This window comes from Podarcis vaucheri, assembly GCF_965113315.1.
Source record: "Podarcis vaucheri genome assembly, chromosome: 3".
NCBI classification, from domain to species: Eukaryota; Metazoa; Chordata; class Lepidosauria; order Squamata; family Lacertidae; genus Podarcis; species Podarcis vaucheri.
This window is the reverse complement of record NC_138761.1, coordinates 101,248,440-101,265,918: the sequence shown is the minus strand read 5'-3', so window position 1 is coordinate 101,265,918 and position 17,479 is coordinate 101,248,440. Positions and strand designations below refer to the sequence as shown.

The following is a 17,479-nucleotide window of genomic DNA, read 5'->3' as shown; positions in this document are numbered from 1 at the left end:
CTAAGCCACTTCTGGCGAACCAGAGCAGCACACGGAAACGCCATTTGCCTTCCCGCCGGAGCGGTACCTATTTATCTACTTGCACTTTGACGTGCTTTCAAACTGCTAGGTTGGCAGGAGCAGGGAATTGAGCTCACCCCGTCGCAGGGATTCGTACCGCCGACCTTCTGATCGGCAAGTCCTAGGCTCTGTGGTTTAACCCACAGCGCCACCCACGTCCCATGGTATGGGGTACCCAGGCCAAAATGTGGTGGAGGCACTCAGTGTGAGTGGAGCTTCCCTGGGTGCTTCAGTCTGTTTTCCGGCATGTCTCCCCTCCCACTGAAGCTGCCCTAGACCCTACTGCACAGAGCACACTTCTCCACAGAATCACTGTGGGTGTTTGGCTTTGTCCACATTTCAGCTTGCCCTGTGCTTTTCTAGGCATGAGTCAGAGTGGTCTTCCATTTGCCCCATCACTTTCCCTGGGAAAACTCACTGTTTAACTGCTGAATCAGAGCAAAAGCCAATCTGCAGAAAACCTGCTTGATATTTGTTCTGATTCAGTGAGGATGAGCCCTCGGTCAAGGCAGATGCTGCCTTCCACTTGTAGCTCTCGATGGTCAAATTAGATGTTACTTTAATGGCGTAAATGCCCTTAGCATGTTCTTTATTTGGGTTATGCAAAGAGAACCCATGGGGAAATGCCATTGGTTCCAATGGAGATTTTCCTTCAAATGCAGAGAAGGCGCTATAGTCAATAAGCACATTATTGCATACACTAATTGTGCTCATGCAGTTCACAGCACATATCCTGCCCTCTTGCCCCCAATCAAGTGTATGATCCTTGAGGCTGGAATCTGTCTGTGTTGCACAGGCCACTGAATAAAGTGCCATATTAATGAATGGTGCTGTATACATTTAAATCAATTGTCCTTCCTGCCCTTTTGGTTTTGAAGGCTATGATTTCAAAAGATACTTATGGGGCAAGTTTTGCAGCCAACAGTGGTGGCAACATGGACATCATTGGTCCATCTAACTCAATCTTGTCCACATTAACTTGCATCAGCTCTTTGGGGTTTCAGAAAGGGAGTTTATCCCAGCCCTACCTAAAGACAGTGAAGGCTTTGATGATGGAAATCAGGGACCTCTGCGCCCCTTCTCTTTTGTTCATTTGCAGCTACAAAATTGCTCTGAGGGCAAATTTGAGGCGGCTGGCATAGCCTCCCACTGCATCTGCCACAGAGCCCTCTTGCAACGGAGCTTGCAAAGTAACATGCACGGCAGCTAATAGTTTCACAAAAGACCCCCTTCCAGGAAATGGCTGTTGCAAGGTCAGCAGCAGGGTAAGGCATGGACAAAGCCCCCTCTCCTCCCCCCCCTTCACCCTCAGAGATGCTAGAAGCCAGGTTGCCTGAGACAAAGGATAAAACAGCACACCCAAGCACACCCATTCACATATAGTAGGACTGGATGCTGAAACCTATTTCACAACAAGTAGTAAGTTACAGCCCTGTCCCTGAGGGAGGTCAGCAGGGTAGTTGCTCGTGATGGACAAGGTATGCCAACATTTCTCCAACAGAACTGAGGGCTGCCATATCTCAGCATATGCTACCCGAGGCAGTTGCTTCACTTTACCTAAAGGTAGGGCTAGCCCTGGGTTAGGCAGAAGTTGAGTCCTGTACATGGCTGGACATGCACACAAATAGTGTGTCATGAGAGCAGACTCCATACCCACTGAATTTTCTCTGAGCTCCTGTCTGGTCAGAAGGTTGCACAAACATAGCTTATTTATAGAAGGTCAAAATTAACCTCCCTCACACTATATATATATTTCTCCTCAATGCATGGTTCTTTACAGACCCAAATAATTCACAACTTCATTCAGATAAGCATTATGTTTATGAGATCCATTCAAAACTGCTAAAAATTACCGTAAAGCCAATCCTGACAAATCCTCAAATAAATACCTATTATTTAATTACTACATTTTTAAGATTAGCTAGACTGGTGATCAGATTACATCACAGCTGCACGTTGAGAGCTTTTGTGATAGCAAAGAAACAATAAATAAAAGTCATTTAAAGCAGGCTGCTGCTGAGTGTGGGGCATGTATATATGTGCCTGGCCTAGTATTGCTCCTATTTCCACTACAGCAAAACTAGTCAAATAGATTGATCAAAAGTCTGCAGTCCTTTGAGCATCTTCTGAAAAGGAATTGCACTAAGCAGTGAAACTAAGAATGGGGAAAAAATTTTGGTTCACTCTAAAAATTGGATCATGTTTGGATTGGAATGCAGATATACAGATCAGGTCATGTATCTATGAATCTTTCCATGCATGGTTCACTCAAACTCACTCCTTTTAATGAGGTGGTCCAAGGTCTGCTCTCTGTTAAGTATGTAGTACCCCCAGCAACACCTTGTGATTCCATCTAGTAAGGATGCAAGTTCCCTTTCTGCATTCAGTAGCACTTTCTGGCAGAAAACGTCCAGTTCTGTGGCTTGGATCCAAGGATGCTTTGCGCTAATAGAAAAGCACTTCCACTTGCACAAAGCAATTCTGCCTCCTACTACAACCCCTACGCCCTATCCCACGCAGTCCAGAGATCTGTTGATTTGTGGGTGGGGGCTGTAATGAGGGTGTCAGGGATGACAAGGAGTGGTGGGAGGCTTCAGATGAGGAACTCCCTAGTGAAGCCACAGATCAGAAAGCTTCAGACCCAGGGGAGTTGGTAGTGGGATACAGTGCTGAGCCCTCACTAGTTTCAGTTTTCTCATGACTTGTTGTGGTTTCATACCACAAATCCGGCTATGCAGTTGGAAGGAGGAAAACACCTATTTATCATTTAAATTTCTTTTAGAACACCACCGTTCTCATTGAAAATAACTTCAGCGTCTTCAAAAAAAATCTCACTGGTGTCTGAAACCTTAGAGGTAGGAGGGGCAATACGCAGCTTCTGAACTGATTATTCAGAGGTTTATACAAGCAGGTTGGATGGGAGCCCAGAAATACAGCACTCAAAAGCTTATTCTTCTCAAAACTTTGCAAAAACCAGATGAAACGAGCACAGGACCCTTTATAAAATCTGTTGCAAAAGTCTTATCACTGCAGTTAACACATCCCTATTGTTCTGAAAAGGAACAAACAAAAGTTAAGAGTGTAATTATAATGATTTTCCTTTTAAGAAATCCTTTCAGTAGCACAATGTGTGAGTGTCAGGAGAATGACAGCAGAAACGGTTTCATTAATAGCCAGATATTGCTAATCTTGAAGATTATTCATTTGGAGGTATTGGGTTCAGTTTGAGAATGAACTTCATGCTCTCAAGTTGTTGTTTTAGTTAAATTGGTGAGCCTTTTCACCTGATATTTTGTTTTTAAAATAATACTATTACTGCCTTGCTATTGTAAAGGAAGAATTACATTACACAAAATAATTTTACATCCACATTACAGTATATTCGGAAAACCTATTATGGATGCTGACACTGACGGGACTCTCCCAGTAAAAATCAAAGGAAAGGCAACAGCTTACAGATTATCCAAGATAATATGTGGGTTAGATTCCTATGAAAGTAGTTTCTTCATCTTCTTTATTTCTACCATGACAGCAGCCCACACACAGTTCTTCAAAACTGCTCCACAATGGGATGGAAACAAGGTCTACTGCATAATCCTTTTGTGGATATGTAAATGGACTTGTTGGCTTACGGCCTAAGCATTGAAGCACTGAACACAACAATACATAAAAAAAAAAAAAACTGAACAGCGGCTTTCAACCCAAGGACATTTCCAATGTGTAAAAATTAAGATTCCTCATATAAATTGATAGAATCTGCCAACATAATTCAGTTCTGCATTTACTAATTAGAAACCAACTGTCTGGGTGATACCCAGGATTGGTCCTACTCATACAGAGAAGCCACCTTCCAAAGAAGAATGGGGGACCGGTGGCCTGTGATGCCATGTGCCTGATGTCAGGAGATCAGAGGAGCCGGGGACAGAGCTGAGTGCAGCGGTTCCAATGGCTGGGGTTCCTCCAATGGCGGCTGCCACTGGCCTGTGGCTGCTTCCTACCTCCTTCCCTTCCAGAGCAAGCGATAGAGGAGAAGGAGCTGCAGCCATTGAAGCTTTGCCACGCTTGGCTCTGTGCTTGCTCTCCTTGGGTGGAGCCGAGTGTGGCAGCAACTTTCTTTCTTTCTTTCTTTCTTTCTTTCTTTCTTTCTTTCTTTCTTTCTTTCTGACCTCTGGCAGAAATAAAACCTTTGCCGTTTGTCAAATGTTTGCCCTCAGTACACCGCATATTGTAAATTTTCCTCAGAAGCTTAATGCTTGTTTCTGTACTCAGGAGAGACATGCTGCCATCATGACCCCAACTCTGATCAGCAGTCAGTATTCTGATAGTGTGTGTGGAAAGAACCCCTGCATCAGGAACACGAAGGGTACAAGTCCCACAGGTGCTGAACCCCAGGTAGGAACCCAGACGCTGACCCCAGGCAGGAACCTGCCAGTCAGGAGAACCTTGAATCAGAGTTGCCTGGCAACAGCAACCCATGAATCTAGTTTACCAGACAAACTGAGGCTACCTTTGAAGGTGACCCAGAAACTACAATTAATCCAGAATGCGGCAGCTAGCCTGGTGACTGGGAGCGGCTGCCGAGACCATATTACATCGGTCCTTAAAGATCTACATTGGCTCCCAGTACGTTTCCAAGCACAATTCAAAGTGTTGGGGCTGACCTTTATAGCCCTAAATGGCCTCGGCCCAGTATACCTGAAGGAGCGTCTCCACCCCCATTGTTCAGTCTGGACACTGAGGTCCAGCTCCAAGGGCCTTCTGGCGGTTCCCTCACTGCGAGAAGTGAGGTTGCAGGGAACCAGGCAGAGGGCCTTCTCGGTGGTGGCGCCCGCCCTGTGGAACGCCCTCCCATCAGATGTCAGGGAAATAAACAACTACCTGACTTTCAGAAGAAATCTGAAAGCAGCCTTGTTTAGGGAAGTTTTTAATGTTTGAAGTTTTATCCTGTTTTTAGTATTCTGTTGGGAGCCACCCAGAGTGGGCGGGGTATATAATAAGAATATTATTATTATTATTTCACAACAGGGGCCCGATGCTCCCCAGTGCCTGCTTGTCAGTGCACAAGACTGAAGTTGATTGAGAGACAACGGAGTGCTTCAGGAAGGGGAAGAAGCCTGGAAGAGATAACCTGCTAAAGGAGGGTATTATACTTCTGGTGTGTTCCTGACTTCAGACCTAGTTTGGCCCTTGTGTGCAAATCCTATGCAGGAGCAGGGTGAGTGTGGATGAGCTCCCAAGTCACAATCCCCATCTTTCATAGTATCATCTCTGCTGGAAAAACGGGGCTATAAATTGTGCTGAGAGCCTCCATAAGCAGATGAAGCTTCCCAATGCAGACTTTGCCCCCAACTCATGAAAGCTGATGAGGATATGACATGGGGTGGAGGGAGAGAGCTTAGTGTGCTTGTCCCCATTCTCATATAGGATTTTCACTTGAGCAACATGCTCTAATACAGTCATTCCCAAACTCAGCCCTCCAGATGTTTTAGGACTACAACTCCCCCCTGACCACTGGTCCTGTTAGCTAGGGATGATGGGAGTTGTAGTCCCAAAACATCTGGTGGGCCGGGTTTGAGGATGCCTGCTCAGGACTGCCCTCATAGAAAGCTGTGTGAGGTGAGCTGTCCAAGGTCCTGAAGCCTGGCTTGCCATCTGCAAGACTGACAGTGTAACCATATCTAAGTCCTTTCAGAAGTAAGTACTATTGAATCCACACTCCTAGTTATGTGGGGTTAGGATTACAGCCAAAGTCACCACCAGATGTTCTCCATGCCCCATAGACTCCAACTTTTGGTCAGGAGAGGACATCTTCGCAAGTGAATGCAGCAGCGAGGCTCCTCACGGGGTCTCTGCCATGGGAGCATATTCACCCAGTGCTTTTCCAACTGCACTGGCTTCCGGTGGAGTACAGGGTCAGATTTAAGGTGCTGGTTTTGACCTTTAAAGCCCTTCATGGCCTAGGACCCTCGTACCTACGGGACCGCCTCTCCTGGTATGCCCCATGGAGAGCCTCAAGGTCCATAAATAGCAACACCCTAGTGGTCCCGGGCCCTAAGGAAGTTAGATTAGCTTCAACCAGAGCCAGGGCCTTTTCAACACTGGTGGAACGCTCTGCCTCATGAGACCAGGGCCCTGCAGGATCTAATTTCTTTCCGCAGGGCCTGTAAGACAGAGTTGTTCCGCCTGGCCTTTGGCTTGGAGCCAATTTGATTCCCTCCCCCTCTTTCCTTCTTCCTTTTCCTTCCTCCTCCTGTGATGTGGCTGCATTTTAATATTTTAATGTTTCAATAGTTTAATGTTGTATTTTAATCTTGTTTTTAAGTTGTATTCATTCAGCTTGTTTTTATTATTGCTTGTTAGCCGCCCTGAGCCCGGCCTTGGCTGGGGAGGGTGGGGTATAAATTATTATTATTATTATTATTATTATTATTATTATTATTATGTGTAGAATTGAGCCGATCTTTGTAACAACTGCAGCTATGAATTGAATACACGGTTGCTTTTACTCAGAAAAGCAGCTCTTCCCTGGTGTGTGTGTGTGTGTAGCTCATTGTGGGGAAAATACCCCACTTGCTCCCTTACAGTGGTACCTTGCAAGACGAATGCCTCGCAAGACGAAAAACGCGCAAGACGAAACAGTTTTCCATTTAATGAGTCATTCCACAAGACGAATTTCCCTATGGGCTTGCTTTGCAAGACGAAACATCTTGCGAGTTCTTGCGAGTTTGTTTCCTTTTTCTTAAAGCTGCTAAGCCGCTAAGCCGTTAATAGCCGCTAAGCCGCTAAGCCCCTAATAGCCGTGCTTCGCAAGACGAAAAAAACGCAAGACGAAGAGACTCGCGGAACGGATTAATTTTGTCTTGCGAGGCACCACTGTAGTTGCAAATTCATATACCTGTGTAAGAAATGCTGGGACAAGATGAATTCCCCAAAGTGCATTCCATATTGCTACCCAATGTATAAACAATATCTATAGGGAAAAGGTATGAAATCGTACTCTGGAGAATAAAGTCAATGTGAAAGCTTTTTCTAAGCGCCTTTAAAGAAATCCAATACAGTCTCTGCTGTCTAAACTAATAAGCTATTTGGAGGAATCAATTCGGCAACAAAAAGTTGATCTCCTTTTATAATTCTTTCCCCTAGTTGCTGTTCTTGGTTCGGTAACACATTTGTATGGTGTTCTATCACTTTCTCCCATTATTTAAAATGGGCTTGTTACTTGATAACTGTGACCATATGGAAGAGGTATGGTCTATGTTAATTCACACAGTGGAAAGTGTTGATAATCTTTCTAGGATGCTAACTTCAAAAGTTTTCATTCAGTAATCTCCTTGCTGTCAGCTGGGAACAAAGCACCTATAAGCATTTGTGTTTGGCTTTAATGAATTGTTTACAAAATAATCCTACAAATGTTCAAAAATCAACATTAGAATGCTGCAGTTTTGATCTATTCAACACGATTTCCAAACTGTAATTTCCCCTAAAACTACACGGAGCATCTAATTTTTAGAAAAATGCAAATCAGTTATGCAGAGCATGTAGGAACAGAAAGGAGAAAGGCAAATATATGTATAATTTTAATTTGCTGTAAAAAAACATATCTCTGGAGTTAATATTTATGAAGGGAAATATACAAATACTTTAAACCAATGCATTCATGTGTGGATTTAATCACCATGCAACTTAATAGTAGAAATTCAGCAAATAATTTGTTTTAAATATATTTTTGCCTATTTGTAACATGCAGATAAAATGACAGTATTTGCCATAATAATTATGGCAATTTCATACAATTGCACGATGTTTTCTAACAATATGTTTTAGAGAAAGTGTAGGGGAAAATCAAGTGCAGAATCCTGTGCAATGCGATATAATCCATGAATCATGGTGATTTCAGTGGGGCTCAAGTATACAAAAAAATAGTGTGCAAGATTGCTCCATTATAGTTATATCAAACTATGATATTTAGAGTACGGGTGGATAAATGCTGAGGATCCCCACATCGATTTCTTACAGTTTTCACACTGGAAAAGAGTAAGGGACAACAGGAACAAAACAGAAACATAGCTTACAGAGACATGATATTGTCACCAAATACTTAGTAGGCCACTAAAGGAAAAGACATACATTTTTACTTTATTCACAAAAATTCAAAACCTCTTGAAATTAAAATTTCCCATAGCAATTTCAGGGGACAAAGGATAGTTTTTGAACCAAGTTCCAGTTTGATTTCTCTCTTTAAAAAGAGGAATGCTATTTTGGGCAGTCCAAGTTAAACTCTTTTAAATGTTATTTATTTCAGTGGGAATAACATTTCTCCTACTGAAAACAAGAAACACTAAAAGTGCCTGGTTGGATTATAGTTTGTGTTTTGAATGATTATTCCTCACCCTTGGTTTTTCTTCTCATATAAGATGCATATCTGCTTATCGTTTGTTTGTTTTAGAACAAGAAGTATAGTTAGCTTTGTTTACAAAAACCCTCTTGAATTCAGAAGAGCAGATGAAGCCATATAGTTAAGTCCTCTCAATTTTCAAAAGACATGCTCTACTGTAGCCTATGTTATCTCCAGTATGAAGACTATTGTTTTGACCATTAGTTATAACTAAAGGGGGAAAACCAGGTATATAAAACAAGAAAAATAGAAGAGTTGCATATTTGTAAAAAAGAGAGGCACATTTCAAAATTAATAATTCTTACAGTATATATTCATATAATGTTGTATTGATATCTCTGCTGCAAAAGCAAATTAGACTATTTATTTTATAACGTCTATTTCTTTGTTGAAAACGTTAAAAAGATAAAAATCCACCCCGTTCTATTTTCTGTGGACAACACCAAAAGTCAAAGTATAGGGGACCAAAGGGAAAATCATTGTATTTTGCCCTTCTTGTACACAGGCTGACCAAATAGATAAGGAAGAGTATTCTGTGCTCGCCCAATGCTGCCAATGCACATGGCGTACCTTTCTGAAAGGTAAGAAGGAATCATAGAATCATAGAGTTGGAAGAGACCACAAGGGCCATCGAGTCCAACCCCCTGCCAAGCAGGAAACACCATCAGAGCACTCCTGACATATGGTTGTCAAGCCTCTGCTTGAAGGGGGAGAGCATTTCCTGGAAGCTAAAATAAGTGAGCACTCTGTGAGCATTGTGTTCAAAGAGTGACATTATTTCAAGCAAAACTTAAACTACTGTAGGAATTATTCAGCCAAGGTTAAGCACTTTTACATTTCAAAGATTTCATTTTTTTTTTAAAGTGGAGTGTGTGCTTACTGCTTAACTCTCTCACATTAATGCCAACCAGAGGAACGCAGTCAAAGATTTTCAGATCAATATGTGGCTTCTCATCTTTGCCCAGTCTCTCTCCCACATTTTTTTAAACCTCCCACTTGGCTGACCGAAGACGCAACATGCCCCTTCAGAATTCCACATACAGACTGGTAGATGGATCTTGCTTCAACCCTGGCAGAAGGAGAGCATCTTTCACTGCACCTGAAGGCAGGCCACTTTTTTCTCTTGAGTGGTCCCCATCTCCCAGGATCTGCTGTCTGGGGCATCTGCTGCATAATACCTAATGGCACAGGCAGTCCTGGAGCCACTTAGACCTCTGACTCTGTCCTCTTATTCCTCTGGGTCAATACCTGCTCCAACCAGGGCTTTTCTACTCCTACTTTCCTAGGCCCTTCTGCCAACTTTTCCCTTCCCGCTGCAGTCAATAAGAACTAGAACAAGCGTAGGCAAACTCGGCCCTCCAGATGTTTTGGGACTACAACTCCCACCATCCCTAGCTAACAGAACCAGTGGTCAGGGATGATGGGAGTTGTAGTCCCAAAACATCTGGAGAGCCAAGTTTGGCTATGCCTGAACTAGAAACTCTAAGAAGCAGAGCAGCTTAGCTAACATCAACCGGAGTCAAAGTCAGTCAACTGCAGCCACAGCCCCTGTTCAGTTGTGAACACACAGTCAGCAGAGGTAATCACTGCCAGAGAGTTTATCATAGTCACCATTACTACACTAACTGACTAAAAATGTTTAACTCTGCCCTGATTGTGCCCTTACTGATTTTTTTCTAAACACAATGTGCAAGAAAATAATTAATAACAAAGACAGAGGTAGCCAATTTGGTAAACCCTTTCCCCGCCAATGTTGTCAGGCTAAAACTCTAATCGTTCCTGACCATATTAAACTATGGTGGTAAGGGATGAAAGGAGGGCATTCTTTTGGTCACCCCTGAATCACAATTTAATCACAATTTAATTATATCATGGTCACTAATCTAGACGACTTTCCTTGTGCCCATGTGGGATATTCATCTTGCATGAAATGCCCCAAATCATGAACTAAATGAAAAAAGACAAAATGATTGTTTTTTTTTATTCATCCCATCTGCAAATATGCAACTGACTTATAAGCTATTTGAACATACTTAATGAAAGGAATAGCGACTTGAGTGAAAAATGCTGTGTACTTAAAATCTGTAGAAATTCTATGGTGCTCCCCTTCATCACATTTTAAGTGACAATAACCAACTGACAGAAATATTATGTAGCGACATGTACATGCATATGACTGACAAACAGTGTATGTCTTTGTTATACTTCTGTGAATATTACATACATTTAATGGTTCTTTTTAAATAATAAAAAAGAGTGCTATGTCTACTAAGGTCCACTGTGCTCCAGTGACTGAACCAAGTTTGGCAAAGGCCTACTTTATACCCCTGAAATTTCCGTGGAGGGAAAACTGGATACTATACTATGCCTGCACAAAACTGTCGGTGATAAATCACATTAGTAACCTCTGACTGCTAGCATGTTGTGAACATTTGATACAGTGGACATTCAAGAAGTATATCACAAGTGATGGTATACACATGGAGTTTTGACCATTTTCCTTAAGCCCATATCGGAAATTCATTAAGAGGCCCTGAATTCTGAGCTGAATAAGTACTCCAAACATTCTAAATGTGTTCTTAGTAAATGTAGTTAGGAAACGTCACTATTTAGTTAGTATCCCACAAATGATTCAGTACTGAACAGTCTTGTAGTATAGGCCACATTAATTCAATCTACCTAGGCAGAATAACTCTCTTATTTTGGCCTGATATTTATGGTTCAGCTTTTCTCTGTTCAGTACAGAGCGGACATCTGGATAGGGAGTCAGCTGAATAACTTCTGTAAAGTGTGGAGACTGCAAAAGCTAACTGCTAAGTTTGTAATTAACTCCTTGCACAAGCTGATTCCGGATTACAATAAAAAAAAGGTACATGCAAACACACACTTTGTTTTAAGCGGTTTCAGGAGTGGGTGACACCTAGCTTTGGTTTACATTGAGTTTTGTTCAGAAAAGAATTGAGATCTGTACCTAGTTCTTCCTCTGGCGTTCCTGGAAAACTGATCCCCGTCTTGAGGAGGTCACCACCGTCTTCCTCTAGAAAGACAGAAACAAAGTAAACCACATAGATGTTATCAGGAGCACAGATATTTACTATTCATTTAACTTTCACAAAACTCAATGTCCCTTAAAGGAGCACAGTGCAGTACAATATATATATATATATAGTATATTTATACACACACACACTTTTTTTTAAAAAAAATTAACATATCATTTCCAATAGTCATTTAACATAACTTCTTATCTTATGCAATGTTTTAGACTTCCGTCAACAACCTCTGAAGATTTTCTTTATCGCTTATTCTGCATTTCTTAATTTCTCTATTACTTTTAATTATCATTAACTAACAATTCTCTTCATAATATTCTTTGCGATATTTCATATAATCCTCCTTACAGAACCCCTTGCAGTCCTACTAGCATAATCTCCTTATTACAATTGCTTTTCAAATAGTTCAAATATTTACTCCAGTCTTCTAAGAATCTCTGGTCCCGCAGGTTTCGAATCCTTCCTGTTAATTTATCTAATTCTGCATAGTCCATTAATTTCATTTGCTATTTTTCTTTTGTCAGTGATTCTTCTTGCTTCCATTTTTGTGCCAATAGTATACAATTCCCCCCTCCCCATGTTGACATACAATTGTCTATTAGTAGTGATTTTTTTTTAATGTTGAACTAAGGAACACCCATCATAATACTATGTTCAGAATTCCAAAAAACTCTGGAAGTAGGAGGAGAAATGCAAACATAAAAAGGGGGAGCGTATAAGCAGTGGCTTTCATAGGCTGCTGCTACCTCAATGCCCTCAATTAGTCCAAGGCATAACCCTTCCCAGGAAGTGACCTGCAGACCACTTCTCAATTCGTAAAGCATGCTTACGACTCTTTATGATCTGAAAATGTCCACAGGAGTATTGCCTACTCCTACCTCGAACAGCCAGCATGACCACTGATCAAATAAAGATTGGACTACAAGGAGAGCTTTATTTCTCTGTATGGAGGTGTAAATAAGCACACAGAAGCAGCTTCCATACAGCTGACTTTTCGCAATGAGATTCAACTGCAGCCTGACAAATTCCAGGCACACAATTAAACTGGATATGGTGTTCTTACACAACAAACACTCACATATACATACGGTATTTTTTTTTAAAAAATGCAGTAAGGAAATTGATGGGTAAAATGCACTGGAAAAGTATGAGATTAATAATTGTTTGAGTCAGCACCACAGAACCTCCCTGTAAACAAACCAGGATGAGTGCTTAATATGCAGGTCATCTAGGAGAGGCCTAAGATTCCATTAGGGACACAGGTGGTGCTATAGATTAAACCACAGAGCCTAGGACTTGCTGAACAGAAGGTCGGAGGTTTGAATCCCCATGACGGGGTGAGCTCCCGTTGCTCGGTCCCTGCTCCTGCCAACCTAGCAGTTCGAAAGCTCGTCAAAGTGCAAGTAGATAAATAGGTACTGCTCCGGCAGAAGGTAAATGGCATTTCCTTGCCCTGCTCTGGTTTGCCAGAAGCGGCTTCGTCATGCTGGCCACATGACCTGGAAGCTGTACGCCGGCTCCCTCGGGCAATAAAGCGAGATGAGCGCTGCAACCCCTGAGTCGGTCACGACTGGACCTAATGGTCAGGGATCACTTTACCTAAGATTCCATTGTGTGAAACCTTTTAAATGCTGCCTTAGCTCCTAGGAAAAATCCCTCTATTCCACAAGGAAGCATAAATACTCTCTTACCAGTCTGCCGCTTTCAGGATACCATGTCTGGACCAGAGTGCCAGACATGCCAAATGCATATCCCTTAAATGCAATTCTCAAAATTTTCAGGTAGGGCTAAACCTATGGAAAGCTGCTACAAGTCAGCATAGATAATCCTGAATTGTATTAGAGTGGTCTCTCTCCCCCCACCCCCAATTTTCTTTTTATTTATTTATTTTTAATGGTTGTATTGCCATTTTAACTTCTCACGAAATTTAGTCCTGAGAGCCTGTCTAAAGGGAAGATACAAACCCCTTAGCTAAATATAAATAACCTCCACAAAGGTCTGTGCAAGGTGCCCATATTTTATATCAATAAACAATATGCCCCAGCATGTCTGTAAATGGTAACTTCTGCTTTCTAGCTGAAGTTAACCAGTTTTAAATGACACGGTTGCAAATGCTAATTCATACAGTTTTGCTTCTGGCTGTGACATACCCTGAAGGTCAGCTAATATGATTTAAAATTATAACAATGGGAAAGATTGCACAGACCTTTGCGGAAGGGGGGGCGGAGGCGGGGACTAGCCAAATTCACAAATCTTTTGGAGAAAAGGAACATTTACCTTTTCTATTTGAAACTGTTAAATACGCTGTGCATATAATATGCAATCTCCTGCAAATCTCGTCAATCAACTTGCAGATTAGGTATAATGAATCTTTTAAAATGTGACAGGCCCATGTATTCAAATTAAATTCTATTTGGAGAGGTAATGGACAACTCTAATTAAATACAAACATAAATCAGGCAGAGTTACCATGGAGATGGCTCATGTGATCTGTCTACAAGTTAAAACTCAGAAGTGGAGCCTCAAATCTGGCTTCACAATAAAAAAGGCGAACAATAGGAGAAACTTTTGCTGGAGCCAACTAGAAAATGTATCAAGGAATTTAACAAAAAATGTAGCTTTATTCAAAAAAACAAAACGAAAAAAAGAGGTAAGAAGGGAGCCAAAAATGTCCATTACCATGGAAAGGTGTTAAGCCACCTTCTATAAACTTAAAATAGCGGCCAACCTAACAGGGGTATTCTGTTCCACATGAATTTCAAAACAAATAGGAACATGTGGTGAAATGGCTCTTTAGTGGTGCATTTCAAAGCACAATGGTGCTGCAATCTGAAGGATTCTTGAGCAAGGAATTTCCATGCTCACAGAACCATCACCATTCTCTCTCATGCTGGAGAAAGTTCTTCATGTATATCACCATTGGCCATGCCACTGAGTTATTCCAACCACAGCAATTAATAGGAGATCCTGTGCTGATGGGGTTCTGTGCGTGGAACATCATCGTTACTACTACCACTAGAGCAGTAGTATCAATATTAACTCGAAGGGCAAATTACAACAATGGAAGCACAGTGTTACAAACAGTTTAAAACAACGTAAAAAGAAATACAGTGGTACCTCAGGTTAAGTACTTAATTCGTTCCGGAGGTCCATTCTTAACCTGAAACTGTTCTTAACCTGAAGCACCACTTTAGCTAATGGGGCCTCCTGCTGCTGCCGCGCCGCCGGAGCCCGATTTCTGTTCTCATCCTGAAGCAAAGTTCTTAACCTGAAGCACTATTTCTGGGTTAGCGGAGTATGTAACCTGAAGCGTATGTAACCCGAGGTACCACTGTAAGGTGAAATAGAACAGAACATACAGAATCCCATGAAAGCCCACTGCCAGTCTGGCCAAGCCTTGAATAGATTCCTTTTGCCCTTACACAGCATGAATTATGTCTTCTTCTGGCAGGCCCCACATGTAATTTTCTGAGCTGTTTGCTGCCTTTCATTTCTCACAGAAATTTCATTTCCTTTTTTTAATGTGGTTCTATCAGCTTACAAGCTGTGACTTGCAAAAGCACAGCTGGAGAAACCTTTGGACCTCCAGATGTTGCTGGACTCCAACTCGCATCAGCCCCTGCTGGCATGGGCAATGAAGCACAGTAACATCTGGAACATCTGAACCCTGCATAAAGGGTTAGAGTAGATAGGCAGATGTATGAAGATCTGGCTTCACATAATAAGCACTAACCATACTGGAAATAAATTCTTTCCAACTAATGAATTCCAATTGATTTTAGCTTCTTCTTCTTCTTTTTTTAAAAATGTAAAACCCCATGACAAAATGAGATCATTTAAAAGCATTTTTATTTTATCGTTAAAAACATTGCTTAGCTTTCTTGTGCAGATACCAAATCACATTCTCTTCTCACTTAATGATCACTCAATTAGTACAAGTCAAATTCCAAAAACGTGCCTCAGGCTCTCATTCATGCCACCAGGAGCTGTTGCCAGGTTAAAGAGAGAGAGAGATAGAGACCAGGCTGAAATGAAATCTATGGATGTTTGTTCACTTTGGTTAAATGTGAAGATTTAGATAAAATGATTTTGTGATACTGAACTTTTCAATACTGCGCTTTTTATAGAACTTTGCCCTCCAGGACTTCATGCTTTGATTCACACCTGCTCATTACACCAATTATTTTCATTGCTTATCCACAGTAAACCAATGGGATTCTGGAGATTTTTCTCTCTCCAAGAAAAACATATATTGTATGATGAATTATTAAACCCCTGCAAAAGTTAGTACAATTTTTTGTCACCACTGCAAGAGACCGACAAAACAGATAAGCCAGTCCTAAATTAAACAATTGGGTTTTTTCCCTTTGAGTCTTCTGAGAAAAGTAAAATGACTTGAAAGAAAAACAAGTGTGATTTATCTGTTCTTTATGGCACCATCTCTTCTGAAATCTGAACAATGCTGAGCTTACAACTGCCAGGATTTTCTTGGTGTTGGCAGCTAGAAATCCTTATTCCACTTGTGTGGTCTAGGTGAAGATGCTCAACTGAGAGGATGCAGTGGTGCCACTCTCGAGGCAAAACACACTCCTCTTAATGCACTGTGTGTACAAGCAAAGGAGTTTTGTAACGTTAGCTAAAACATTATATTTAGATTGAAATAGCCCCTCTTCCAGCAAGGCCAGGAAAGAGAGGTACTCAAGAAAACGCAGCAACGTGGTGCATTTATAAACATTGCTGTAGTTTGTGCCTGCTGTTCCTGGAAAGATAACAGCTCAGCCTTAACTTCCTATGAACTTGCCTTCTGATGTAGTTGTTTCACATTATGACAAACCAACATTACATGATAGTGCATCCTATTGGTGCTGCCGTGGAATTTCAGACAAAACCCAGTCCAGAATGTTCAAAGAAAGGGCACTTTTCAGGGTGATTCAACTGAAAATAAAGATCCCTGTCACCAGGAAAGTTGCAAACTGAAGAATTCTAGGGGTGTATGTGGGGGGGGGGAGTCTCTTCATTATCTTCATCAGGCTTGAAGGAATGGGCATAATGCAGGGGCGGAGGAAGGGGGTGCAGTGTGGGCAGTCCGCCCCAAGTGTCACCTCTGAGGGGGGTGACAAAATGCCAGGCGGCACTCACCGTGGGGCCTGCAGCACGCCCGAGCCACATGTCTCTCCTGGGAGTGACGCGGTGGCTTGGGTGTCTGCAGGCTCTGCACTGCCCCAAACAGCCTGCCCGCTGCCTCCCCCTCAGCTGTAGAGCGGCTGAGTGGGAGGAGGCAGGCAGACTCCTTGGAGGCTCTGCCTCCTGCCCTGGCTTGCCCCGCCCCATGAGTGGCTGGCCCCGCCCCACGGGCAGTTGGTCTCACCCAGGGCACAGGGCACGCACGCTGCCCCAGGCGCCCAATTGGTTTGCTCCATTGCTGGCATAATGTAGCACTTGGCCAATATTAAGAAGAAAAAGGACACTATTCAAGGGAGACAGAAAGCCTCATCATATTACCCTTCCTGCCTGAAACACCCATTTTTATTTTATTTTTTTGTGAGCTCTTACTGGCACTGAGCCCCACAGTGCCATGCACAAAAATATGTGTGAATGCCAGTAACATGCCGAAACTAGCATGGCTCAGATGTCTGCTCCAACTGACAAACTGCAGTTTGGGGGCACGTGAAAAGTTAACATGCTAAATCCAGCCTTCACACAACTTGGTCTGTGTATGACAGTGTGGCTAGAAGTCAATATGGCCATCTGTAAAGTGCAGCAGCTGCATGCGAAAATATTTGCGTAAGCAAGTTCTTGTGAGTGTGCCATCCAGATATGAAAACCGCTTCTAAACTTATGGAGCATGTAAGTAGAAGATTGACTCCAACCCTGTGATTAGAAATAGAGAACGCCATGGCACATACTAGATTACTCATATTGCAGTCATACACTCAGAGCTTCAAACCTAGCTTATTGAGCCGCATGACAC

At 42.2% G+C, this 17,479-nt stretch overlaps 1 protein-coding gene across 13 annotated transcripts in view; it reads right to left on the bottom strand.

Annotated features, from left to right (window-relative positions):
• The window catches only part of DLGAP2 (DLG associated protein 2), a 402,575-nt gene that overhangs the window by 100,137 nt on the left and 284,959 nt on the right, over positions 1 to 17,479 (bottom strand). For 11 of the 13 annotated variants that reach the window (XM_082215473.1, XM_082215468.1, XM_082215474.1 and 8 more), the window contains one exon: positions 11,427 to 11,492. The exons of the other annotated variants lie outside the window; for them this stretch is intronic. In XM_082215473.1, coding sequence (XP_082071599.1) covers positions 11,427 to 11,492 — 66 coding nt within the window. The remainder of the gene's footprint in view (positions 1 to 11,426; positions 11,493 to 17,479) is intronic. 13 annotated transcript variants of the gene reach the window in all.